Source organism: Lonchura striata, chromosome 7 (assembly GCF_050655825.1).
Source record: "Lonchura striata isolate lonStrDom1 chromosome 7, ASM5065582v1, whole genome shotgun sequence".
Lineage (NCBI taxonomy): Eukaryota > Metazoa > Chordata > Aves > Passeriformes > Estrildidae > Lonchura > Lonchura striata.
Window position 1 is genome coordinate 1,733,684 of NC_140709.1, and position 25,687 is coordinate 1,759,370.

General features: G+C 44.7%; 1 protein-coding gene across 41 annotated transcripts in view; it reads left to right on the plus strand.

Moving 5' to 3' along the window:
- Nucleotides 1-25,687, plus strand: part of NEB (nebulin) — a 105,308-nt gene that overhangs the window by 76,342 nt on the left and 3,279 nt on the right. For 12 of the 41 annotated variants that reach the window (XM_085584012.1, XM_085584019.1, XM_085584013.1 and 9 more), the window contains 28 exons: nucleotides 1,671-1,781; nucleotides 1,914-2,018; nucleotides 2,841-2,945; nucleotides 4,067-4,171; nucleotides 4,967-5,077; nucleotides 5,554-5,664; nucleotides 6,577-6,690; nucleotides 6,806-6,910; nucleotides 7,326-7,430; nucleotides 7,541-7,645; nucleotides 8,413-8,505; nucleotides 9,528-9,620; nucleotides 11,390-11,482; nucleotides 11,955-12,047; nucleotides 13,025-13,117; nucleotides 13,597-13,689; nucleotides 14,779-14,871; nucleotides 15,996-16,088; nucleotides 19,476-19,568; nucleotides 20,064-20,156; nucleotides 20,558-20,650; nucleotides 21,362-21,454; nucleotides 22,020-22,112; nucleotides 22,388-22,480; nucleotides 22,785-22,892; nucleotides 23,106-23,289; nucleotides 23,787-23,879; nucleotides 25,070-25,222. In XM_085584012.1, coding sequence (XP_085440138.1) covers nucleotides 1,671-1,781; nucleotides 1,914-2,018; nucleotides 2,841-2,945; nucleotides 4,067-4,171; nucleotides 4,967-5,077; nucleotides 5,554-5,664; nucleotides 6,577-6,690; nucleotides 6,806-6,910; nucleotides 7,326-7,430; nucleotides 7,541-7,645; nucleotides 8,413-8,505; nucleotides 9,528-9,620; nucleotides 11,390-11,482; nucleotides 11,955-12,047; nucleotides 13,025-13,117; nucleotides 13,597-13,689; nucleotides 14,779-14,871; nucleotides 15,996-16,088; nucleotides 19,476-19,568; nucleotides 20,064-20,156; nucleotides 20,558-20,650; nucleotides 21,362-21,454; nucleotides 22,020-22,112; nucleotides 22,388-22,480; nucleotides 22,785-22,892; nucleotides 23,106-23,289; nucleotides 23,787-23,879; nucleotides 25,070-25,222 — 2,917 coding nt within the window. The remainder of the gene's footprint in view (nucleotides 1-1,670; nucleotides 1,782-1,913; nucleotides 2,019-2,840; nucleotides 2,946-4,066; nucleotides 4,172-4,966; nucleotides 5,078-5,553; nucleotides 5,665-6,576; nucleotides 6,691-6,805; nucleotides 6,911-7,325; nucleotides 7,431-7,540; nucleotides 7,646-8,412; nucleotides 8,506-9,527; nucleotides 9,621-11,389; nucleotides 11,483-11,954; nucleotides 12,048-13,024; nucleotides 13,118-13,596; nucleotides 13,690-14,778; nucleotides 14,872-15,995; nucleotides 16,089-19,475; nucleotides 19,569-20,063; nucleotides 20,157-20,557; nucleotides 20,651-21,361; nucleotides 21,455-22,019; nucleotides 22,113-22,387; nucleotides 22,481-22,784; nucleotides 22,893-23,105; nucleotides 23,290-23,786; nucleotides 23,880-25,069; nucleotides 25,223-25,687) is intronic. The other 29 variants (XM_085584017.1, XM_085584014.1, XM_085584016.1 and 26 more) reach the window with 29 other exon arrangements.

Here is a 25,687-nt window from a genome sequence, read left to right on the forward strand (position 1 = left end):
CAGTGCACTAACAGAATGTGAAAACTCACCTTTTTCACCCAAAAAACCTGAAATTTGAGCTGTTTGTCCAAAAATGAAAAAAAAAAACCACAGGGAAATACATGTGTAAATATATGTGTGTGACCAACCTGAAAAATGGTAATTTTCAGGGAACAGTCACCAGAACTTCATTTTAACTTTTCAAACTTCTATTAAAACTGCATTTAAACTCCAGTTAAACTATTTTATTGGCTGGAATTTCCTATGGAAGAAGAGGCTGTGACTGAATCAGTCCCACTGCAAAGTGCAGCCTGTACTGGTGTGAGGGTTCATTGTTTCTTAGACTTCTTCCCACAGCAAAACCTTTGGGAAATAGAAAACCAGAGCCTGGGTTGCCCATTTGGAAGTGCTAGCAGACAGGTCTCTGCCATTTCAGTTTTACACATGTATTTCCAAGAGAAAAAAAAAAGGGATTTTATTTTTTCCATGTCTGGCTGTGTCTGCTGCCATGTTTGGATGTTGGAATGTCCACCACGGTGTCCACAGGAAAACCAAAGATCTCCTCAGGAGAACCAAGGATTCCAAAGTGATCTACAAGAAAGAGAAGAAGTTCTGTTTGTTCCACTTCAGTGATGAGATCCTGGTTTGCCATTCTTTTTCCACTCTTGGTCTTTCAAACATTCTTTGCTGAGATAATTTTGGTTCTGAGGGAAAATGAGCTGCTGGAGGGGCAGTGAGGGAGCAAAGAATGGTTGGCATCATCTTTAACAGCTGTTCTTTCTCTTGGACATCTCTTCTCATAAACTTTGTAAAGCATCATGTCCACTTTGTTTATTCAGCTGAGTTTTTAGTAGCATTTTGTCTGTCTGGCTTGCTTGCTTTTAATTTTCCATTGATCTCCCAGCAACTCTCCTTTTGGGTTTAAAAAACTCTCATTCCTATCAATATTCCTGTGCCTCCAGGCTGGATCTGCTGGATTCTGATGGCTCACATTGCTGTGTTTGACCTGGCTGAAGCTGATGTGGTTTGGAAGTGTTACTAAAACTCCTGTCGAATCTAATTAATTATTTATCATTAGTAATTAATCGTGTCACTGCTCTGGTTGTAATTAATGTCCTGCTTTAATCCAGACAGAACAAACACACTGTGTACATAACAATGGGTAGAAAAGTATTTGATGTATTGACATCTTCAGTGCTCTAAAATCTTGAGGTTTTTAAAGCTCTTATTTCTCCAAGAAGTGTAAAAATTTCTTCTTAACAGTCTTCCATATACTCTTACATTATTACATTTTATATATTATATATTAATGTTATATAATATATAATCTTCTTGTATTTTACTCTTGTTACACCTGTCTGTGTTTGTCTTTGTGAAACATCTTAAATCAATGGACTGTTCCCATCAAGGGAAAAACTCTTCACCTCCAAGGGTCAGAATTTTGGCAACACAATTCTCTTGGCTCTTTTATTTTTACAATGAGGAGGTGTGACCTTTGCACTGGATGCAAAATTGCAAGTGTAAATGTCAGATAGATTTAGATTTTCTTTCCATGTCGGGTCGTTTTTGAAATAATCTCTTTTTCCAGTGGACACCTTCAAGTTCCTGCACTTCCCCTTCTTCTCGCAGCCAGCACCAAAACAGGGTGATTCCTGCAGAGCAGCTGTGACACCTGGTTGTTCTCTGTTTAGGTGAAATACAAGGAGAACTTTGCCAAAGAGTTGGGCAAAAAGCCAAAATACGATTTGAAGGAGGCCAAAATCTACAAGACGCTGAAGGACGCGCACAACATGGCCAGCGAGGTACGTTCGCTTTGGCTTTTCCGGGGTGGAGATCTCATCCTGCTTTCTCAAATCCCTCCTTTGTGTGGTTGGGACCTCCCCCAGGCCAGGCTGAACCCCTCTCCTGATGGGTGTGACCCTCATTCCCCGCAGGTGAAGTACAAGGCAGACCTGAAGAAGCTGCACAAGCCCGTCACGGACATGAAGGAGTCGCTGCTCATGAACCACGTGCTGAGCACCAGCCAGCTCGCCAGTGCTGTAAGCTCGGGGTGATCCCACAGCTCCCAGGGTGGGAATTCCCTGGGAATTCCCTGCTAACTCCCCCTGTAACAGCTGCTCCCTGGGCACCTCCATGGGCATCACCTGGTAGTGATCTCTTCCTCTGCTTCCCAGCGGCGCCTCCTTAGCCGGCAGTGCCCGCGCTCGTGCCCTGGGAAGGGGAATCCTCCTCTCCTGCAGCACTGCTAATATTGTAAACACTGAGCATTTTTACTGGGCTGGTTCTTGATCCCATTTTAACTGATTGCAGAACTGCTGCTGATTTAAATCCTCTGATAATTTTTACTGGATTGGTTCTTGATCCCATTTTTAACTGATTGCACTTCACTAACAAATATCTTTTTTTTTTTTTCCTTTTTTTCTTTGCTGATTACTATATTTAATTTTTTTTTTATCTGAATTTTTTTTTTTTACTTCATGTTTGTATAACGCTCCCCTGTTGTAAATCCACATAATTATGCCTAACAAAATAATTGATAATGAGAAAAGGCAAAACCTTTATTGCCTGGTACAGCCTTTTCATTACCCACTGTGTTTTCTCTCTTCTCTTTCTTTTTCTTCTTTTAATCCTGGTTTGGACAAAACCTTTGTCGCAATCCAAATGACCATAAAAAATAACTATTCTCTCACATCTTTAACCTCCAAAGTCAATTCTAAACTTCTTGGTTTTTGTTTTACTTCTTGCATTTCTAATTTCTCTCTGACATTCTGTTGAAGTGTTGCTTTGATTGGACCTAAGAAGTAAATTTGCTGAGGGTTTTTTTTTTTTGATTGAGATGATTTTTGACACCTTCCCTTCAGTACCAGTACAAGAAGCAATATGAGAAGAGTAAGGGTCACTACCATGTGGTGCCAGATAATCTTGAACAGGTTCATCTCAGGGAGGCCTCAGAGCTCCAGAGCCACGTAAGTTGGACGTGTGTTTCTCCTCATCCCAACTCACTGAGCACCAAATTCCATCAAAATCCTCCCAGTGAATCCTCCAGGCTGGGACATTCCCTGTGCCTCTCTGCCCCACCAGCACTGCAGCCCTGGAGAAGGATCCAGGGAGCAGAACCTGCACATTTCCAGATGCAGAACACATAAAATACACAGATAAAATCTCCATTCCAGAGCCAATCCTGTTGCTCAGCTCTGCTGCACATGGGTCCTTTTACACAGGATAATACATTTATCAGGGGGATTTGTCTCTGGAGAAGAAAGGACCTGGGAATCACAGAATCTGGGAGCTGAAGGAATTAGGGTTGCTGCTGACAGTGATTTCCAACTGCTTCATCCATTCCACGAGACAAAGGAGAGCTCTGCTGTCCTCTCCTGCATCCAAAATGGCTTTAACCAAACTATCAACCTGCCTAGAGGTTTTCCCTCTGGAATAAAACAGGGGATCACTCCAGAGAAGTTCACAGTCTGATTTGGTCTCTGATCCTCTCTGTTCCCAGTATTTATTGGCTGTAAAGCAAGAGAGGAATTACTGCAAGAACACCAAGGGCCACAGCTGATAGTTCTGGTGCTTGGCACAGAATTCCAGAAGGGTTTGGGGGTATTTAGGATTATCCTGACCCACCCCTGCCCTGGGCAGGGGCACCTCTCACCATCCCAGGCTTCTCCAGCCTGGCCTTGGCCACTGCCAGGGATGTTCAAGGCATGGAAAGGCAAAAAGGTCCCACAGCCAAAGGCCATAAGGAAGTGGTTGTCAATCAGGCTGTTGTTAATGAGGCTGTAATTAATTTTTAAGTCACTCCTTGTTGCTCCAGTTTGGGATCAGGCTCTGACTTGGCCACAGCATCCCCTCATTGAGCACTCTGAAAATCTGGAGAATAGAACTTGAAGCAGGAATCATCTTCATGGACATTTTACTTCCTGGACACCAAATTTTACATTTGCTGATCAATACTAGAGATTTCAGGAAGGCAAACTGCATTAGCCATTCAATTTTTATCCTAGAACTGTTGATAATAGGCACATACTAGTCAATTAATTAGGTCTTTGGTTATTTAGGAGGGTGACTTTCTGTCTTTTCTTCTCAGGTGAAATACAGAGAAAAGTATGAGAAGGAAAAAGGAAAGCCCATGTTGGACTTTGAAACTCCCACATACCTGACTGCAAAGGAGTCTCAGCTCATGCAGAGCGAGGTAAAACCAACACTGATAGTCTGAAAAGCTTTAAAATTCCTTTTTTCTATTAAACTTAGGGATTTAACAGGCAATTCTGCCTGCACCTTGTGCACGCTGACTGAAAAATTATAGAAATTTCATATTTCTTTATGGTGGTTGTTAAATGCTGCATTGAACATTCATAACACTTTCCTGTCATTAAATGAGTTTATCTGTATTTTTATTTTTTAAATGAAGCTTAAATAAGTATTTGGGTAAGAAATGTGGTACGAAGTTTATTTTACTTTTACAACACAGCACAGAGTTTGTGCATTATCACAGGACACAGAAAGTGCTCTGCTTCTTTTTTTTCCACCTCAAAACTCCATTTTTGAGAAAACTCTTTTATTCCCTGTGTGTCTCTGCTGTCAGAGATTCTCCCCTGACCTGTAATTTTAATTTTCATTTCTTGTGCAGTTTTTTTCTGTGTTTTTTTGAAGTTTATTCCTCTTCTGGCCCAGATGGAGGCTGCAAAGCAGCTGTGTAAGGTCATTAGTCCTGTGGTACCTTTTAATGCTTTCCCTGCATAGATAAATGAATAGAAAAATAAAAAATAAAGGCAGGATCAGGTCCTATTTCCATAGAAAGCAATGATCTGCTTCACAAGTTTTAGTGGGAACAGGATTTAGGAGCCCATTTAGTATCAACTGTACCCAGTGACATCAACACCCTCCCGGCTTTGCACATAATGAAAATATTGTAATAAATATTTGCTTTTTTTTGTTTTTTTTTTCTTTCCCTTCTTCTTCTTCTTCTTCATCTTGCTCTCATTAGAAAGAATATAAGAAGGACTTTGAAGAGTCCATGAAGGGCAGGAACCTCACTGGCCTGGAGGTCACACCATCCCTCTTGCATGTCAAATACGCCACCAAAATAGCGAGCGAGGTACCAGCTCCTCGGGGCTTCCTTCCTGTGCCTCCTGCAGCACCTCCAGCACTGCCACTTCTTCTTCCCACTCTCCTGCCCACCCAGCCACACTGAGCATGTTTACATCCATTTTGTGCTGCCAGCTAATTTGCCATGGACATTTCTTCTTTCTCCTTTAACCGTACTCCCATGTGCTGCCCCTCTCTGACTTCCCTCAGCCTAACTGGTCCATATGTGTGTGCCTTGGCAATTTATCTTCCACAGTAATCCTTATCTTTTCTTGGAGTAATTCTTCCATAACCCTCTACAATATTCTTTCTTGTTTTACAAATTTTCTTTTTTTTTTTTTCTTTTCTTTTGGAGCTTTTGGAACTCTTTTTTTCTTTCATTTTATTTAATTTTTTTTTTTTTTTTTTTTTTGCAACAAAGTTGGTAGAGTGTAGAACTCCCTTTGATCTGGCTTTGCAGTGTTTTTCCTTCTCCTTCCCCTGCAGAAAGAGTACAGGAAGGATCTGGAGGAAGGAGTCAAAGGGAAAGGACTGACAGCCTTGGAGGAGACTCCAGAAATGCTGAGAGCAAAGAATGCCACTCAAATCCTGAACGAGGTATGGAGAGCTGCTTGGGAAATGCCTGAGTGCACGGAATGTCCAGCTGCCCTGGGAGGGACACCTTGCACCATCCCAGGCTGCTCCAAACCCTGTCCAGCCTGGCCTGGGACACTGCCAGGGATCCAGGGCCAGCCCCAGCTGCTCTGGGAATTCCAGCCCAGCCAGGAATTCTTTCCCATCCATCCCAGCCCTTTGACTGGTGTGAACTCCATCATTCCCTGCAAACTCTTCAGCAGAGGGCAGGAAGGAACATGGAAGAGGGAATTAGGATCAAAGTGGACTTTTAAGGGAGCTCTTTCCTGGGTGCACAGTCACTGTCAGGAATTCAGATGGGAAACAGGAGCTGGGATCAACAGTTACTCAAGGGACTCACTAATTAATTAATCAAGGCACTAAACCAAGACTTAAGTCATGAAGCACAAACTGAAACAATCTGAAATTACATAATTTGCATATTCCTGGTTTGGGATTGGCACTGTTCCTGTTTGGGATGGTCACTGTTCCTATTTGGGATTGTCACTGTTCCTGGTTTGGGATTGTCACTGTTCCTGATTTCGGATTGTCACTGTTCCTGGTTTGGGATGGGCGCTGTTCCTGGTTTGGGATGGGCTCTGTTCCTGGTTTGGGATGGGCTCTGTTCCTGATTTGGGATTGTCACTGTTCCTGATTTGGGATTGTCACTGTTCCTATTTGGTATGGGCTCTGTTCCTGGTTTGGGATGGGCTCTGTTCCTGATTTGGGATTGTCACTGTTCCTGATTTGGGATTGTCACTGTTCCTATTTGGGATGGGCCCTGTTCCTGGTTGGGATTGTCACGGTTCCTGGTTGGGATTGTCACGGTTCCTTTTGGGATGGGCCCTGTTCTGGCGTGTGGCTGTGCCTCATTGCCCCTTTCCCACGTCCCTGCAGAAGGAGTACAAGAAGGCCCTGGAGCAGGAGATCCGCGGGAAGGGCCTGACCGAGCTGGCGCTGGAGACGCCGGATTTCGTGCGGGCCAGGAACGCCACCGACATCGCCAGCCAGGTCTGTGGCACCCCCAGCCCCTTGGAAAGGAAAATCCAGATTTTTCTGGGTAAACCCAGCGGGAGCTGTGGTGCAGAGGTGACCGAGGCCCCTAAACGTGAGCTTTGCCCGACAGATCAAATACAAACAATTGGCAGAAATGGAGAAAGCCAACTACACCAGTGTTGTTGATACTCCAGAGATTATTCATGCCCAGCAGGTCAAGAACCTTTCCAGCCAGGTATCTTGAGTGAAGCAATTAATCCTGCTCATGTGGGAACTCCAGGAAATACTAATTAAACACACAAATAACCACCTCTCACAGCCTTCAGGAGGCACCAGGGAACAAATCTTTCCAGAGTTCTGGAATTCTACGGCAATAATCAAATTAATTTTACTGCTCTGTCAAGTGACACAATAATTTCTCTTGCTTTGCAAAGCTAATTCTTCTTTAAGCAGATTCTTCTTAATTCTCTACTCCTCAATAACCTGCTGTCTAAAATAAATCTTGCACAGAGGCATAATCTCAGTTTCTATCAGACAGAGAAGAACTCACATCTCCACAAAGATGGGCGCTAGTCAACAATCAATAACTCCAGTTTGTTTCTTGCTGCTTTTGTGTTTTCTATTTTAATCCATTTGGGTTTTTCCATCAGAAAAAATACAAGGAAGATGCAGAGAAGAACATGCCCTACTACGTGCCTGTGGCTGACACACCAGAAATGCAGAGGGTCCGAGAGAATCAGAAGAACTTTAGCATGGTAAGTCCAGAAAAAAATTTTAAAACCCCATATTTTTCTCATTTTTGAAGAAAACTGTGAGGGAATTTGTACAGCATAGAGTTAAGATTTGCCATTTTCCCTTTTCACAGCTTCAGTATCAGTCAGACCTACAGAACAGTAAAGGAAAAGTCACAGTGGTTCAGGACACCCCAGAAATCCTGAGGGTGAAGGAAAACCAGAAGAATTTCAGCTCGGTATGGTCACCTCTGTCTTCACTCCTCAGCCCAAAAAAATACAGTTTAATATCTTTAATAAAACTACAATCTTTTGGTGCTTCTCCTACAGGCACAGTAGATTTAGCTGGGCTTTATAAAGTGTTTTTCCTGCTGTTTTTGTGGGGTGATTGCCCTCTTTCACAGGCACAGCTGTGACAGAGCTAAACAATCCCTCATTAAATGAATAGAATTATTGTCCCTTTCCTTTGTGCTGCTCCCATGCCAGTCCCTCCCTGTCCTGCTGCCCCTCGTGCTCTGTGTGCCTGAGTTGTTGCCCAGTTCCTGCTGCCATCAAGTCTCCTGTGGCATCTTGCCTCCAGCACCATTTCCAAAGTACAAAGTAGAAAACATTCAAATAAGAGCAAATAATGATCTTCTGTCCTAAAATTAGCCCACAAATGTTTTGATTATGGAATTATGGAATGGGTGGAAGGGACCTAAAGCTCATCTTCTTCCATCCTGCCATGGGCAGGGACTTCTTCCACTAGCCCAGCAATATTCTACTGAAATATATTTGATATTTTAATTTATTGTATAAATTATCTCCCACTTAAAAAGCATTAAATATAAAAAATCAGCTCTTTTTCCCCCCTAATGGTGCTCACTTTGGACACCTTCAGAGAGGCAATGACCAGAGCGGATCCTCTGGGCTTTCAGCTGCTCCCTTGTGTCCAAATTCAGTGTCTGGGAGCAAGAATGTTGTGTTTTGGATGCTTAACCTTGTTGTCTTCATTCTAAACGTTAAGATTTTGTATAAAGAAGATATTGGAACTGGAACCACAATTGAAAAGACCCCAGAGATGCAGAGAGTTAAACGAACCCAGGATAATATCAGCTCGGTACACAAGGATTGATTTTTAATTCTCACTCTACTGCTGCTAATTCAACTTGAAATAATATTTTTTTCTCTCTTTTTCTCTTCTTTACATCTTGCTAACAGTGGTTTGGCAATAACCCACCCAGTCACGGGTGACTTTCTGGAAGTTTTTTTTCCATCCTTGTTACTTTAACAGTAACCTCTCTAATGATTAACATTCTATTTCTTACTCACAACCCATGTCTAAACTATGAAAGCTCTTGCTGTCAATTTTATCTCATCCCAGATATAGTTTGGACAGAAAAAAAGAAATATTTAGGTGGGAAAGGATGTGCTGAAAACATCTATTCCAACCCTGTGGCTCAGCTTTAGGATGAGCTGAATTTTGAGTATCCCACAGGATAAAGATTCCACAATCATCAATTCCAGGGTGGAACCATCTCCCAGGAAAACCTGTTTTACTCTGCTCAGACTGAATTTTCTGGTGGTGAATTTTTTGATTTGTTTTGTCCTGGCAAACTTGGATGTTGTCTAAAAGGTCACCACACTCTATTTTACCTATTAATTTTATTTCAAAGCTCCTAAACCTCCTCCACGCTTTCTTTGAATGGTGGTGTCATTTAGTGTCTCGCACTAACACTGCAGCCAGTTCATGCAGAATATGTTAAAAATGTTAAAAATGTTCTCGTGAAAGGCTTTTTTTGTTGTTAGCAAAACAGAAATACAATGGCACCGTCACTGCTGAAACGTTGTGTGATGATTCTCACCTTTGCTGAGTAGGAGGGATCCTTACACATCCCAAATTCTCCTTTGGTTGGGAAAGGCCAAGTAGTGTCAGGTTTAAAGGAATTTATTTGGTTTTATAAAACCTTTCCAGTGCCATTCCCAGTGACTCAACAGCCTTGCCACGGATCCCTTGGGAAGGCGAGGGGAAGGTGGCGAAGTCCTTTAAACTTCCCCTCTCCAGAGATGAGGAGAAAGCTCTTTGTGAACCGGTGAAATCTTTCCTGTGGATCCTTTTCCCTAATTCCTGTTCCTCTGCAGGTGAAGTACAAGGAGAGCATTGGCAAAGGGACTCCCATCCCCGACCTGCCCGAGGTGAAGCGCGTCAAGGAGACCCAGAAGCACATCAGCTCGGTAAGGTCCTGTTCCTGGGTGTCCCTGTTCCTGGGTGTCCCTGTTTCTGGAATGTTCCTGTTCCTGGGTGTCCCTGTTCCTGGAATGTTCCTGTTCCTGGAATGTCCCTGTTCCTGGGTGTCCCTGTTCCTGGGTGTCCCTGTTCCTGGAATGTCCCTGTTCCTGGAATGTTCCTGTTCCTGGAATGTTCCTGTTCCTGGGATGTTCCTGGGTGTCTCTGTTCCTGGGTGTCCCTGTTCCTGGAATGTCCCTGTTCCTGGAATGTACCTGTTCCTGGGTGTCTCTGTTCCTGGGTGTCCCTCTTCCCAGCACATCAACTCGGGAATGTCCCTGTTCTCTGAATGTCCCTGTTCCCAGCACATCAGCTTGGGAATTCTCTGTTCCCTGGAATGTCCCTGTTCCTGGAATGTCCCTGTTCCTGGGTGTCCCTGTTCCTGGGTGTCCCTGTTCCTGGGATGTCCCTGTTCCTGGAATGTCCCTGTTCCTGGAAGGTCCCTGTTCCTGGGTGTCTCTGTTCCTGGGTGTCCCTGTTCCCAGCACATCAACTCGGGAATGTCCCTGTTCCCTGAATGTCCCTGTTCCCAGCACATCAGCTTGGGAATTCTCTGTTCCCTGGATGTCCCTGTTCCTAGGATGTCCCTGTTTCTGAAATGTCCCTATTCCCAGCACATCAGCTCGGGAATGTCCCTGTTACTGGAATATCCCTGTTCCCAGCACATCAGCCCAGGAATTCCTTGCTCCCTGCCCTCTCCAGAGCCTTTTCCTCTTGGGAAAGCTCCAGCTCTCCCAGGTCCCCGTGGCCAGCAGCAGGAAACTGAAACACCTGAGTTTCACAGGAATTATCCCCATCAGTTGCTGCCTGTGTTTCTTCCCTGGCCTTTTCTGAACACAGGAACAAAAATGCCCCAGGTTGTGTGTTGAAGTTTGACTGGGAAAAAAGGGATCAGGGAGGCAGGATTAGAGGGAAAAGCCCAATTGGAGCCTTTTTGTATGACAATTATAAGGGAAGACAAAACCTTCCCATATCCAGTCAATTGCACAGCTCACTTATGGACAACTGAGTTGTTTTTCCAAATGATTCCTCATTTTTTCTAACATTTTCCATAGGTTGTTTTCCCTTGCTGTAATTGATTTATTTGTTTCAATGATGCCAAGCAGTGAAATTTTTTTGTTAGTTTGTTTTGGTACAAGAATTTGTCTACTTGCAAGAAAAGCTGGGAGTCAAAATGTGGCAATACACTTGTCAGGTATTCCCACATGGTTGGGGTTTTTCTACAGACATCTCCTTTCATGAAAAATACAGTTTTTAAAAATCAAATAACTACAGGTTAAATTAAACCTCATAACATGAGTGGTGGCACTCAGTTGTTTTTGTTTCCTAGAGATTTAACCCAAAGTAAAATAGTGGTGCAAACAAACAGAAGTGAAAATCAATAAAGCCCACAACGAATTCTTTGTACACTGAACAATTGCAGAAAAGGTTAAGATGTTTATTAATCCCGTAAAGACCTGCTGACTGCCTGAAAAGTAATTCTATCACATTTCCTAAACTAAAATGAAAAGTAAAATATCCCTCTCAGGGCGGGGCCAGTAGAATATTTGAATCTGCGTCCTTCAAATGACGAACTGAAGGGAAATGACTTGGAGCTGCTGATAAAGCTCCTGAGGGGTGTGAATGGTGTTTTCATTGGTGCACAGTCCCAGTTTGCAGTGCCAGGGACAGCTCAGGGGTGTCCCCGGGGTGCTCTGACCCTGCTTGTGTCCCACAGGTGTTGTACAAGGAGGAGCTGGGCACGGGCACCCCCACGCCCCTCACCCCAGAAATGGAGCGGGTCAAACGCAACCAGGAGCAGATTAGCTCGGTATTTCCACCCTGCAGGATTTATAACAACGGGCTGTTGTTATAATCCTGTGCTCCTAACACCCTAACCTTGTTCTTCCTCAGGGGTTTAGTGCCCTGGCTGGGTTTTAACTCATTGATCTTCCACTGTTTGTGCTTTCGGGGGGTTTACACCTTCACGCGCTTTTCTTCTAAGAACAAACCTGCCTGAAAATAATCCTGGCATTTCCCGAGCTAAGCTGCAGCAGAACATCCCTGTGGAGTTGTGGTGTTTCTCCCCACGTTTGTTTTCCCCTGAGCCTTTCTCTCCTCTCTGCAGTGACCCATTCACAGAATAATCCCCCACCGCCTCTTCCTTAATCCCTGCCTCTGGAACGAGCGTGCGATGAATCCCAAGCGATCCTAACTCAAAACACAATCCCATAACGGTGGGATCCCGTGGGTCTGGCCTGTGCTGAGTGGGGTTTTTGTGGCACTGCTGTTGTCCCCCGCAGGTGTTGTACAAGGAGGGTTTAGGGGCTGGCACTGCCACGCCGGTGACGCCGGAGATGGAGCGGGTCCGACGGAACCAGGAGCACATCAGCTCGGTACTGAGGCATCTCCACCCCTTCCAAACCCAAACCCGGTCCCTGTACCCCCTCCACGTCCCACCCTTGGGTGTGCTGGGAGCAGCCCTTCCTTACCAACCCCCTGAAGCCCTGGCAGGATCCTGATCTTTTCATTTCCCCCTCGACTGAACGCGTGCCGTTGGTCCAGATGGACGATTTGAACCTCAGGAATTCAAGCCCTGGAGCAGGGCCTTTCTTTGTTTCCCAGGAAATATTCCTTGTGGGAAAGGTGTCACGTTCCCACTGGTGTCACTTTCCCACTGGTGCCGCGTTCCCACTGGTGTCACTGTTCCTTCCAGCACCTCCTGCCAGTGGGGAAGGGACTCTCAGCCCTTCCCAAGTCATGGGATAGGGAATGTTTGGGTTGGGAGCAGTGAGAGTTCTGTCTCTGTCCCTGTTTTTGTCCCGTTCCTGTCCCATTCCTGTCCCTGTTCTGTCCTTGTCCCTGTCCTGTCCCTGCCCTGTGCTGCAGGAGAAAATTCCTGTCTGGAATTGCCCCTCCTGACACATCCACCTGGAGGAGCACCGTGCCACCCCTTTGTTCTGCAGTTCTGGTTGAATTTGTGACCTTTTTGGGGCCACTCTGCCCAAATCCCACCTGGAATTCAGTGCTGGCACAGGTGACAGGGACAGGCACCTCAGCCTGGCTGCAATCCTGGCGGAACATCTGGAGCCGGGGTAGGGAAAAGCCTTTGCCAGGGAATTTCCAGGTGCCTTGGAACATTCCAGCAGCTGGGGTGACAGAATCATCACCTGCTTATTTTCCTTCAGGGTTTTTTTGCTGAGCTTTGACCAATGCAAAACTCCTTTTTTTTCCCACACTTTGCAGTTTCACACTATTATTTCTCTTCTCTCTCTCTCCTTCCTGTCCTCCCCTTTCCTTCCATTTTATTTTATTTTATTATTTATGTTTTTTTATTTATTTTATTTTTTTCCCACACTCCTGCTGCCCACAGGTGTTGTACAAGGAGGGGCTGGGGGTTGGCACCCCAGTTCCTGTCACTCCTGAGATGGAGAGGGTCAAACGCAACCAGGAGAATTTTAGCTCGGTATCTTTTTATCATTACAGGAAAAAACTCAGTTTTCTGTAGCTATTTAACACCTGCAAACTTTAAATCCCCTCGAATTAACTCATAAAAAATCCTCTTCCTGCTTATACGTTATTAGCACCATATTTTATGTACGTGTATAAAAAAATATTTTTCTTATAACTTAACACTGGATGTTTCATGTGCATTAATTTTTTTTTCCTGAAATTTAAGCTATTTTGCATTTTTAAACCTATTTTTAAAAATAATTTGCTGAATTCCCTTCCAGTAATATTTTGTTCCTCTGCTGGAGCCTATCCAAGCACTTCGACTTCTAATCCTAGCTGAATTTATCACAATTAATAATTGATTTATGCTCCCTAATTTTTTCTGCTTTCTAGTACATTAATGGGCAGAAAATTCCATTAATTCCCTCCAACAAATGCAGATTTTTTTTTTTCTGGTTTTTACCTCTTTTTGACTTCCCTGTTGCCCCACAGGTGTTGTACAAGGAGGAGCTGGGGACAGGAACCCCCACCCCTGTCACCCCCGAGATTGAGAGGGTCAAACGCAATCAAGAAAACTTTAGCTCGGTATTTTTGAATTCCAAAACCCAAAACAAAAATCCCCTTTAATCTATTTTAAAATAATCTTAACCCCAAAATAATTGATTGACACAAGAACATCCCATTCCTTGTGTTCAGCCTTTTTTTCCTCTGTAATCCCTGATTTATTTTGATTAGCCCCTTCACTAATGAGTTTGGATTCCTTCTTCCCATCTTTTTCTTGCCTTATTTTTTTATGATCTGCTTTTCCTTTTATTAATCCCTTCACTCCTTGATTATTTTTGATTTCCCCTGGTTTTCCCATGAATGAAACCCAAACTATTCCCTGACCCAGATCCGTGGCTGTGATCCCTGAGCCTGATGGGATGGGTGTGGGATGGGAAATCAGCTGGGATTGGTGCCTGGATCCCTCCTGCCTTGGCTTTGGTGCTTTCCTTTGGATTTGGTGATTTTCCCTTTGGATTTGGTGATTTTCCCTTTGGATTTGGTACCTTTTCCTTTGGATTTGGTGCCTTTTCCTTTGGATTTGGTGCTTTTCCCTTTGGATTTGGTGATTTTCCCTTTGGATTTGGTACCTTTTCCTTTGGATTTGGTGCCTTTTCCTTTGGATTTGGTGATTTTCCCTTTGGATTTGTTGCCTTTCCTTTGGATTTGGTGCTTTTCCCTTTGGATTTGTTGCTTTTCCTTTGGATTTGGTGCCTTTTTCCTTTGGCAAATGTGGCAGGGATGCACTGGAAGTGTTCTGGGGCTGTTGGTATGTGTGGAAAGGTGAGGGAACTGCAACTAAAACCAGGAGAGCACTGGAAATTATGTGTATGTAATACATAATGTATTTTAAAATCTATAAATTAGAAAATTAAATAGAATTTAATATGCATTTGCTATATTACATATAATTATTTATAATATATAATATAGACTATTATTTTAATATAAATACATCCTTTTTCCCCAGTATCCCACCGAAATGCACCCTCCTTCAGCCTCAGTCATATCAGAGTTATAAATGAGTTTTTATCCTGGGGATTTTCCCCAGGACGTGGCAGGAGCCCCTCTCTGGTGCTCTGGCTGCTTTTGGTGCTGCTTTGATTCTGTTTTTTGCCCGTTGCCCCACAGGTGTTGTACAAGGAGGAGCTGGGGACAGGAACCCCCACCCCTGTCACCCCCGAGATTGAGAGGGTCAAACGCAATCAAGAAAACTTTAGCTCGGTATTTTTTTGAACTCCAAAAGCCAAAAAAAAAAATCCCCTTTAATCTATTTTAAAATAATCTTAACCCCAAAATAATTGATTGACACAAGAACATCCCATTCCTTGTGTTCAGCCTTTTTTTCCTCTGTAGTCCTTGATTTATTTTGATTAGACCCTTCACTAATGAGTTTGGATTCCTTCTTCCCATCTTTTTCTTGCCTTATTTTTTTATGATCTGCTTTTCCTTTTATTAATCCCTTCACTCCTTGATTATTTTTGATTTCCCCTGGTTTTCCCATGAATGAAACCCAAACTATTCCCTGACCCAGATCCGTGGCTGTGATCCCTGAGCCTGATGGGATGGGTGTGGGATGGGAAATCAGCTGGGATTGGTGCCTGGATCCCTCCTGCCTTGGCTTTGGTGCTTTCCTTTGGATTTGGTGATTTTCCCTTTGGATTTGGTGCCTTTTCCTTTGGATTTGGTGCCTTTTCCTTTGGATTTGGTGATTTTCCAATTGATTTGGTGCTTTTTCCTTTGGATTTGGTACCTTTTCCTTTGGATTTGGTGATTTTCCATTTGGATTTGGTGCTTTTTCCTTTGGATTTGGTACCTTTTCCTTTGGATTTGGTGCCTTTTCCTTTGGATTTGGTGATTTTCCATTTGGATTTGGTGCTTTTTCCTTTGGATTTGGTACCTTTCCTTTGGATTTGGTGCCTTTTCCTTTGGATTTGGTGCCTTTTCCTTTGGCAAATGTGGCTGGGATGCACTGGAAGTGTTCTGGGGCTGTTGGAATGTGTGGAAAGGTGAGGGAACTGCCAGGAGAGCACTGGAAATTATGTGTATGTAATACATAAGATATAAAAACGTATATAAAATCTAAAATTATATATTAATTGTTATGCATTTTATATATTATATATAATTATTTATAATATATAACATAGACTATTATTTTAATATAAATACATCCTTTTTCCCCAGTATCCCACCGAAATGCACCCTCCTTCAGCCTCAGTCATATCAGAGTTATAAATGAGTTTTTATCCTGGGGATTTTCCCCAGGACGTGGCAGGAGCCCCTCTCTGGTGCTCTGGCTGCTTTTGGTGCTGCTTTGATTCTGTTTTTTGCCCGTTGCCCCACAGGTGTTGTACAAGGAGGAGCTGGGGACAGGAACCCCCACCCCTGTCACCCCCGAGATTGAGAGGGTCAAACGCAATCAAGAAAACTTTAGCTCGGTATCTTTGAACTCCAAACCCCCCCAAAAAAAATCCCTTTTAATCGATTTTAAAACACTTTTTAACCAACAAACGATTATTCTTGTTTCCTTATAATTGTCTTACCCAAAAAATAATATCCTGGTTCCTCTCAGAATTTTTTCCCTTCATACTTATTACTTGTTTTGTTCTTATTCCCTTGATATTTAATTATACAATTTTAGTAATTGAATCCCACCTTTTGGAGTGTGGTTGCTTTTTTTTTTTTTAACTTATAAAAACACACCCTGTTTTCCTTAATTAGTCCCAAAAATCCTTTTTTTAACTCTTAAAATCTCACCCTGTTTATTTAGTCCCAAAAGTACTTTTTGTTCCAAACTCACAAAATCCACCCTATTTTCCTTATTTAGTCCGACCAATTATATTTGAATTCTTAAACTTCTCCTGTCTCCTTATTTAGCTCCAACAATCATTTTTAGTACTCATAAAACCCCACCCTCTTTCCTTATTTAGTCCCCACAATTCTTTTTTTTTCAGCTTTTATAAACCCACCCTGTTTTCCTAATTTAATCCCCACAATTCTGGTTTTTAGCTCTTAAAAATCCACCCTGTTTTCCTAATTTAATCTGCACAATTCTTTTTTTTTTCAGCTCTTATAAACCCACCCCATTTTCCTAATTTAATCTCCACAATTCTTTTTCTTTTTCTCTTAAAAACTCACCCTGTTTTCCTAATTTAATCTCCACAATTATTTTTTTTTTCTCTTAAAAACCCACCCCATTTTCCTAATTTAATCTCCACAATTCTTTTTTTTTTTAGCTCTTATAAACCCACCCCATTTTCCTAATTTAATCTCCACAATTCTTTTACTTTTTCTCTTAAAAACTCACCCTGTTTTCCTAATTTAATCTCCACAATTATTTTTTTTTCCTCTTAAAAACTCACCCTGTTTTCCTAATTTAATCTCCACAATTCTTTTTTTTTAGCTCTTAAAAACCCATCCTATTTTCCTAATTGAATCCCCACAATTCTGTTGTTTAACCCCACCCCCTTATTTAGCCCCAACAATTTATATTTTTTTTAACTCTTAAAACCCCACCCTCTTTTCCTTATTTAACCTCCACTTCCGTTCCGTTCGGTGGGGTGAATTTTCCTGATTTGCCCTTGAGAACTGAACCGTGCCTGGGTGGGACGCGCTGGGCTGGGTCAGGCGCACCCAGGGGTGCCTCGGCTCGGTGCCCTGGGCACCAGGAGCCCGGCCTGGAGCTGCACTCCCTCCCTTCCCTCAAAATCCACAGCTCCTCTCCTCCTTCCGCGCAATCGGCTCAGAAACGCGTCCTCCTAAACAATCCTCATAAACAATCCTCCTAAACAATCCTCATAAACAGTCCTCATATACAATCCTCATAAACAATCCTCCTAAACAATCCTCATAAACAGTCCTCATATACAATCCTCATAAACAATCCTCATAAACAATCCTCATAAACAATCCTCATAAACAATCCTCCTAAACAATCCTCATAAACAATCCTCCTAAACAATCCTCATAAACAGTCCTCATAAACAATCCTCATAAACAATCCTCATAAACAATCCTCATATACAATCCTCATAAACAATCCTCATAAACAATCCTCCTAAACAATCCTCCTAAACAATCCTCATAAACAGTCCTCATATACAATCCTCATAAACAGATCCCCACAAACACCACAAACACATCCTCATAAACACCATAAGCACATTCACACACAACACAAACACAACCCCACAAACCCCACAATGACACCCTCACAAACACCACAAACACCCTCACAAACACCACAAACACCCTCACAAACACCACAAACACATCCTAACAAACACCACAAACACACCACACAAACACCACAAACACCACAAGCACAACCCCACAAACACATCCTCACAAACACCTCATAAATACCACAAACACCCTCACAAACACCACAAACACCCAACACAAACACATCCTCACAAACCCCACAAACACATCCTCATAAACACCATAAACACATCCTCACACACAACATGAACGTATCCTCATAAACACCACAAACACACAACACAAACACATCCTCACAAACACCACAAACACAACCCCACAGACACATCCTCACAAACACCACAAACACAACCCCACAAACACATCCTCATAAACTCCATAAACACACCCTCACACACAACATGAACGTATCCTCACAAACACCCCCTCACAAACACCACAAACATCCTCACAAACACCACAAACACACCACACAAACACCACAAACACACCACACAAACACATCCTCATAAACAATCCTCACAAACAGATCCCCACAAACTCATCCTCATAAACGCATTCTCATTAACACATCCTCATAAACACCACAAACACATCCTCACAAACAGCACCACAAACACCACAATCACATCCACACAAATACATCCTCACCAACACCACAAAAACAACCCCACACATCCTCAAAAACACATAAACACATCCTCACACACACCACAAACACCCTCACAAACACCCAAAACACACCACACAAACACATCCCCACAAACCCCACAAACACAGCCTCATAAACAATCCTCACAAACACCATAAACACATCCTCACACACACCACAAACACATCCTCATAAACACCACAAACACCCTCACAAACACCACAAACACACCACACAAACACAGCCCCACAAACATCCCCACAAACACATAAACAATCCTCACAAACACCACAAACTCACCCCCACAAACCCCACAAACACATCCTCAAAGCACCACAAACACCCTCACAAATACCACAAACCCCACAAACATCCTCATAAACGATCCCCACAAACACCATAAACACATCCTCACAAACACTGCAAACACCACAAACACCACAAGCACATCCTCACAAACAATCCTCATAAACAATCCTCACAAACACCACAAACACATTCACATAAACAATCCTCACAAAAACCATAAACACATCCTCACAAACAATCCTCATAAACACCACAATCAGAACCCCACAAACACCATAAACACATCCCCACAAACACCACAAACACATCCCCACAAACACATCCCCATAATCAATCCTCTCTTCCTCACTGTGTTACTGACCTCCCTCCCACTTCTTCGCTGATGGAATTATTTACAGATATTTACGCTATTTGGAGTTATTTACAAATATTTGCTTTATTCTTAACATTTTTAACCGTTTTGTTCCCTGTTCCATCTTCCCTTTATATGTGTTTTTTATATCTGAAATTCTTGGTGCATAGTTTTAACCACAGATGAGGGAGGGTGTGACTTCTCAGAGGGGGTTCAAAAGCTCCCATTCCACAGGAAAATGTGGATTTGGTGACCGCTGATGGGTTTGGATGGTTTCTTCTTGTGCAGGTGTTGTACAAAGAGAGCGTGGGGACAGGGACCCCCACTCCCGTCACCCCCGAGATGGAGAGGGTCAAACGCAACCAGGAGATTTGCAGCTCGGTACTTTGCCAAGAGCAGAACTCCCCTTTAACTCTTGAAACCCAGATTTGAAACCTTTTAACTCTTTCCAAGCTCTTTTTAACCGTTTGGAGAAGGATTTGTCCCAAAATAACGCAGAGCGGGGCTCGCTGCTCACCCGTGGCTTTCTCAGGTTGAAATGTTAACTCGGGTCGGTTGATCTTGGTTTTTAAGAGTGATTTTAATGTCTTGTTCTAATCCTAAACTCGCTCAAACCCCTCTCCTTTTCTCTGCAGTGCTGCCATTTCTTTTATAGCAGTTAATTGGGTTTTCTTGCCGTGCTGAGCCCCTCCAGGGGCATTTTGTGCTCTTTGGTGCAGTACTTACCCCATTTAGCAGCAGCAGCAGCTCAAACCAAACTCCTCCTCTACTAAAACCAGGACCTGCTTTAAAACCAGCTGCGGGACCAAATTCCAAGGCGAAGGGAAAATCAATCCGTTCTGACCGTGCCTTTCTGCGGCTCTTCTCGCCCCGCAGGTGTTGTACAAGGAGAACATAGGGAAAGCCACCCCCACCCCCGTCACCCCCGAGATGGAGAGGGTCAAACGCAACCAGGAGATCATTAGCTCGGTACTTGCAGCAGGAAAAGTTCCTAAAAATCAGAGTGGAGTGTTTAACCCGGCTGGAGGCTCAGCAAGCTGTGCTTATTAACCCCTGAAATGCCTCTGTCCCTAGGCCCCGCCCGAGCTCACACACAGACTGCGCAGGGAAAAATTCCATTTTTTGGGGTGGATGGTGTTGTCCTGATTGAAATTTTTTTTAACCCTTTCTTACTCCCCCTGTGCTTTACTGCCGATGATTCCAGCCAGTTCCTGCATCCCAGATTAATGGCAAAGCTCCAACTCCTCCCGTGCCCCAGCCCTAACTCGGTGTGACAGCTCTTTGTCTGTTCTTTTTGGGCTTTTTTTTTGGTTGTTGTTGTTTTTCTTTTCCTTTTCAATGACATTTGGGTACTCCCTTGTATCCTGTAGGTTTTGTACAAGGAAAATGTGGGGAAGGTGACCCCGACCCCCATCACCCCCGAGATGGAGAGAGTCAAACGCAATCAAGAGATCATTAGCTCGGTACCTTCCCAGAAATTTCTGGTTTCCTTTGTGCTTCAACCTAATCAAGTAACAGCCTAACTCCCACTCAGAGCTGGTTTTAATTTAAAAAGAGATGAATTTCTTTTCTTCTGCACATTAATTGCTCATTCTAAACCCAAATCACTTCTGTGTTATTGGTGTGATCCAGAATTTTAGCCTTTTTTACAACTCGGTGTGTCAGCTTGTGGGTTCTATCCAGACCATCTCAAGAGTTCAGATCCCTTGGTGGGGACCAGGGAATGTTTGGGTGGGAAGGGACACAGAGCTCATTTCATTCCCTTACTAGCCCAGGTTTTCCAGGGATATTCAGGCTTCTCTCTGTGTTCCATGTTTCACCTTTGGTTGGATTTTCAAGTGGATTTGACTTCAGGGGAAAAACACCCATCATTACTGGGGCAGCGTAGCAACAAAACTTCCACCTCCCTCCTAAAAAAAAAATCAGGAATTGCTTCAAATACAGATTTTTTAAAAACAGATTTCTTAAACAACTTTTTAGAGCCAGAGGCACTTCCTGAGCCTCTGGAGCCACCTGGCTAGATCCCGTTTCCCAAATCCCAGTTTCCCCTCCCGGCAGCACGGGACGTTTGAGGATTTGAGAAGTGATAATTTTGTACCAAAGCCATATTTTGTGTCCCAGCCGCGGTGCTGGGGGCTGTGTAAAAGCCCGGCTCGCCGTTGTGTCCCCCGCAGGTGTTGTACAAAGAGAACGTGGGGCAGGCGACCCCCACGCCCGTCACCCCCGAGATGGAGCGGGTCAAACGCACCCAGGAGCAGATTAGCTCGGTATCCCCCGGGAAAACCCTGCCCAAACCTCCCGCCAGAGCATGGCACAGAGCCCTTGAGTAACCTCACTCTGCCTGCTTTTAGTTAACCCTCCAATTTCTTTCGAAAGCCACCTCTTAAGGACTGTGGTTCTAAAGGATCTTTTTGTCATTTAACTTGTTAATACGATTTTCCTGTTATTTTTCCCCCTTTCCTAATTTTAAAAGATTGTTTTTGTCATTTAACTTGTTAATATGATTTTCCTGGCTTTTTTCCCCCTTTCCTAATTTTAAAGGATTTTTTTGTTGTTTAACTTGTTAATACGATTTTTCCTGATTTTTTCCCCCTTTCCTAATTTTAAAGGATTTTTTTGTTGTTTAACTTGTTAATACGATTTTTCCTGATTTTTTTCCCCCTTTCCTAATTTTAAAGGATTTTTTTTTTGTCGTTTAACTTGTTAATGCGATAATATGATTTTTCCTTATTTTTTTTTCCCCCTTTCCTAACGGCTGGTGTTGAGTGTAAACCCAGTAACAGCCCAGTTGTGGAGTTCTGCCCCGTGACTGAGTTCCTTTGTGGTCTGTAGGTTGCATACAGGGAAGGTTTAGGGAAGGCCACTCCCAGCCCGATCACTCCGGAGATGGAGAGAGTCAAGCGGAACCAAGAACAAATCAGCTCGGTACTGAAAGCACAGCCAAGCACCTTGTGTCAAAAATAACCATCCTCAGCCAAACTCCGCCTAATTCAGCCTTACTTCCCCACTTTTCCTTATTTTTGCCTATTTTCCCTTTGATTTTTTTAAATATTTTTTTCTTGCCTTTTGCCAATAACGTTTCAGCTGCTTTCTTTCCCGAGATCTTTTCCACTCCGCAGGGCTGAGTTTGCTTGAACGTTAACCCCAGTGCCAGGAGAAGCTGGAATTCTCCCAGCCCCAGCTGTGTTTGTGCCCTGCAGGTGCTGTACAAGGAGCACATGGCCAAGGGAACTCCGACCCCGCTGACCCCGGAGATGGAGAGAGCCAAACGCAACCAGGAGAACATCAGCTCGGTGGGTGAAACGCAGGAAAAGAGTATTTCATCCCTGAAATCCACACTCAGACGGGAGAGGTTTGGAAGGATATGGAATGATTTAAAACTTTCTGGTGCTGTCAAGTATTTCTGTGATGAATTGGGTTCTCCAGGGTGGGGCGTTTAAACAGTTAAATTTCAAATTACTGCCGTAACACTCTGTGACGTATAAAACTACGGTTCTTCAGTAAGAGTCACTTATAAAATTGTATAAAAATCTGGGACTGGCCCTTCTTTGGCAGCCTGGTTCTCCAGAGGTAACTATGCTCCTCCTCCCCTGGCAGGTTCTTTACTCTGACAGTTTCCGCAAGCAAGTCCAAGGAAAAGCCGCCTACGTCCTGGACACGCCGGAGATGCGGCGCGTGCGGGAGACCCAGAAGCACATCTCCACTGTAAGAGCACTTCCAGAGGTGTCCTTCCCCTGGGAAGGGAGTTCAGTATGAAAACAACCCTGCCTGGCAGCCAGGATGACGTGTCCTACCAGGTTTGGGTACCCAAGGCTTTAATGCTAAAGCCAGTTCTGGGATTAGGATTGGGAAAGCCAAAGTTCAGGAGCTGGAAACGCCTCTGGGGGAAGCAGGAATCCAAACCCTTTGGAATTGCAGGTGAAGTACCACGAGGACTTCGAGAAGAGCAAAGGGAGCTTCACGCCCGTGGTGACCGACCCCATCACGGAGCGCGTGAAGAAGAACATGCAGGACTTCAGTGACATCAGCTACCGGGGCATCCAGAGGAGGGTGGTGGAGATGGAGCGGAAACGCGTGGACCAGGACCAGGAGAACCTCACAGGTCAGGAGATCTGGGCACATCTGCTACAGGAGGGGTTTAATTTAAGCTCAGCCACATCAATTCCAATTCATCACCACCTGGAGATGTTTTTATCCGAGTCCTTTTTGGAAATATTCTCTGCCAACAGCTGTGAATGACCTGTGACCCCACCTTGATAACGTCATGCTGCATTTATGGTTCTTCTGTTTTGAACTCCCATCTCTATCTATTAGAGAAATACCATGCTGTAGATTGATTGTAAAAAAGCCAAATTCATGCTATAGGATTGAGAAGCACTGATTTATAAAAAAAGGGGAATTTTTCAAATTCCAGACTGGTTTGGGGTGGAGGGACTTTAAAGCTCATCCAGTCCCACCCTGCCATGAGTCCCACTATCCCAGGCTGCTCCAAGCCCCATCGAGCGTGGCCTTGGGCACTCCCGGGGCTGGGGAGGGCACAGCTCCTGTCCTGCCAGCCTGTGGGGCTCAGCCTCTCAGGAAATTTCCTTTTTCCTGCAGGGCTCCGGGTGTGGAGAACCAACCCCGGCTCCGTCTTCGACTACGACCCCGCCGAGGACAACATCCAGTCCCGGAGCCTGCACATGATCTCAGGTGCGTCCCACGGGCTCCGAGGGAAAAATGGGATTTGAACTCCTGCAAGAATGGAGTCTGGGTGCCAGACAGAGCTGAGAGACCCCAAGGGACACAGGGGACTGAGGAGAAATTGGCTGTAGCTGCTCCTCACCAGTGTAACTTATGTTCAAAAAATTCATTATTAATTTTCCTATCATATAATGATCCCACAGAGGCAGGAGGAGGATTGTTTATATGATCCACTGCCATGATACAGCCTGGGCTTCCTTTTGGAATTACGGAACAGGAGTTTGTTCTCCGTGACCTTTTTTTTAACTCCTGTCTGAGAGGAAAATACCTGGATGGTAGAAAATTGTGGGGATGGCCCAGTGCTGTGTCAGGAAGAAAATCAGAGGATAATTAGAATAAAAATTCTGGAAGAGGACTAAGGGGAAAGAGGCTGGAGAAAGGATAAAATACTGTGAATACTGAAGAGCAGTATTGGAATGGAATACTTAAAAAAGCACTGGGAAATCCCACAGTGGAGCTATAAAACTACACTGGGATCGTGGAAAAAATGAGATTAGCAGGGCTGGGTTCTACAAGGCCTCAGCTCTGGGGTTGGTGGCTCTGAGAGCCCCGGGGTTGGTGACACTGAGGGCCCTGGGGTTGGTGACTCTGAGCCCCAGGGGTCGTGACTATGAGCCTCAAGGGTGGTGACACTGAGAGCCCCAGTGCTGGTCACTCTGAGAGCCCTGGGGTTGGTGACACTGAGAGCCTGTGGGTGGTGACTCTGAACCTCAAGGCTGGTGACTCTGAGAGCCTCAAGGGTGGTGACACTGAGCCCTGGGGTGGTGGCTCTGAGCCCAGGGGTGGTGACACTGAACCCCAGGGGTGGTGGCTCTGAACCTCAGAGCTGGTGACTCTGAGAACCCCGGGGTTGGTGGCTCTGAGAGCCCTGGGGTGGTGACACAGAGCCCCAGGGGTGGTGACACTGAGCCCAGGGGTGGTGGCTCTGAGCCCAGGGGTGGTGACACTGAGCCCTGGGGTTGGTGACACTGAGCCCTGGGGTGGTGGCTCTGAGCCCAGGGGTGGTGACACTGAGCCCAGGGGTGGTGGCTCTGAGCCCAGGGGTGGTGGCTCTGAGCCATGGGGTTGGTGGTGGCTCTGAGCCATGGGGTTGGTGGTGGCTCTGAGCCCGGGGTGGACTGTCCCTGCTGTCCCCCCAGTCCAGGCGCAGCGCCGCAGCCGGGAGCACTCGCGCTCCGCCAGCGCCCTGAGCATCAGCGGCGTGGCCGACGAGAAATCCGAGCCCTCAGACGGCACCGACCAGCGCCTGTCCTACTACAGCAACGGGGGCTTCTTCACCACCACGGCCACAGGTACAGCCATGCCTGGGGACACACAGGCTGCCCAGCTGCCCGTGGGCAGCCATCCCCACAGCCAGGAAACCACGCAGCTCCAGAACGTCGGGTTGTGCACGAGCAACAGCCGTAAACGCGCATTTGGAACTGACCTTAACCCGTCCCTGTGGCCCATCCCTGAACTTTATCCCAGCCAGCTCCATTGCAATCCCATAATAACCCCACACGATGATCTTTATCCCAACCATCTCCATTGCAATCCCATAATAACCCCACACGATGATCTTTATCCTGACCAGTCCCATCACTGCCACAGAATGAGCTTTAATCCAAACCAGCCCCATTGCAATCCCATAACCCCACACAATGATCTTTATCCATCACAATCCCATAATAACCCCCCACAATGATCTTTATCCATCACAATCCCATAATAACCCCACACAATGATCTTTATCCATCAGAACCCCATAATAACCCCCC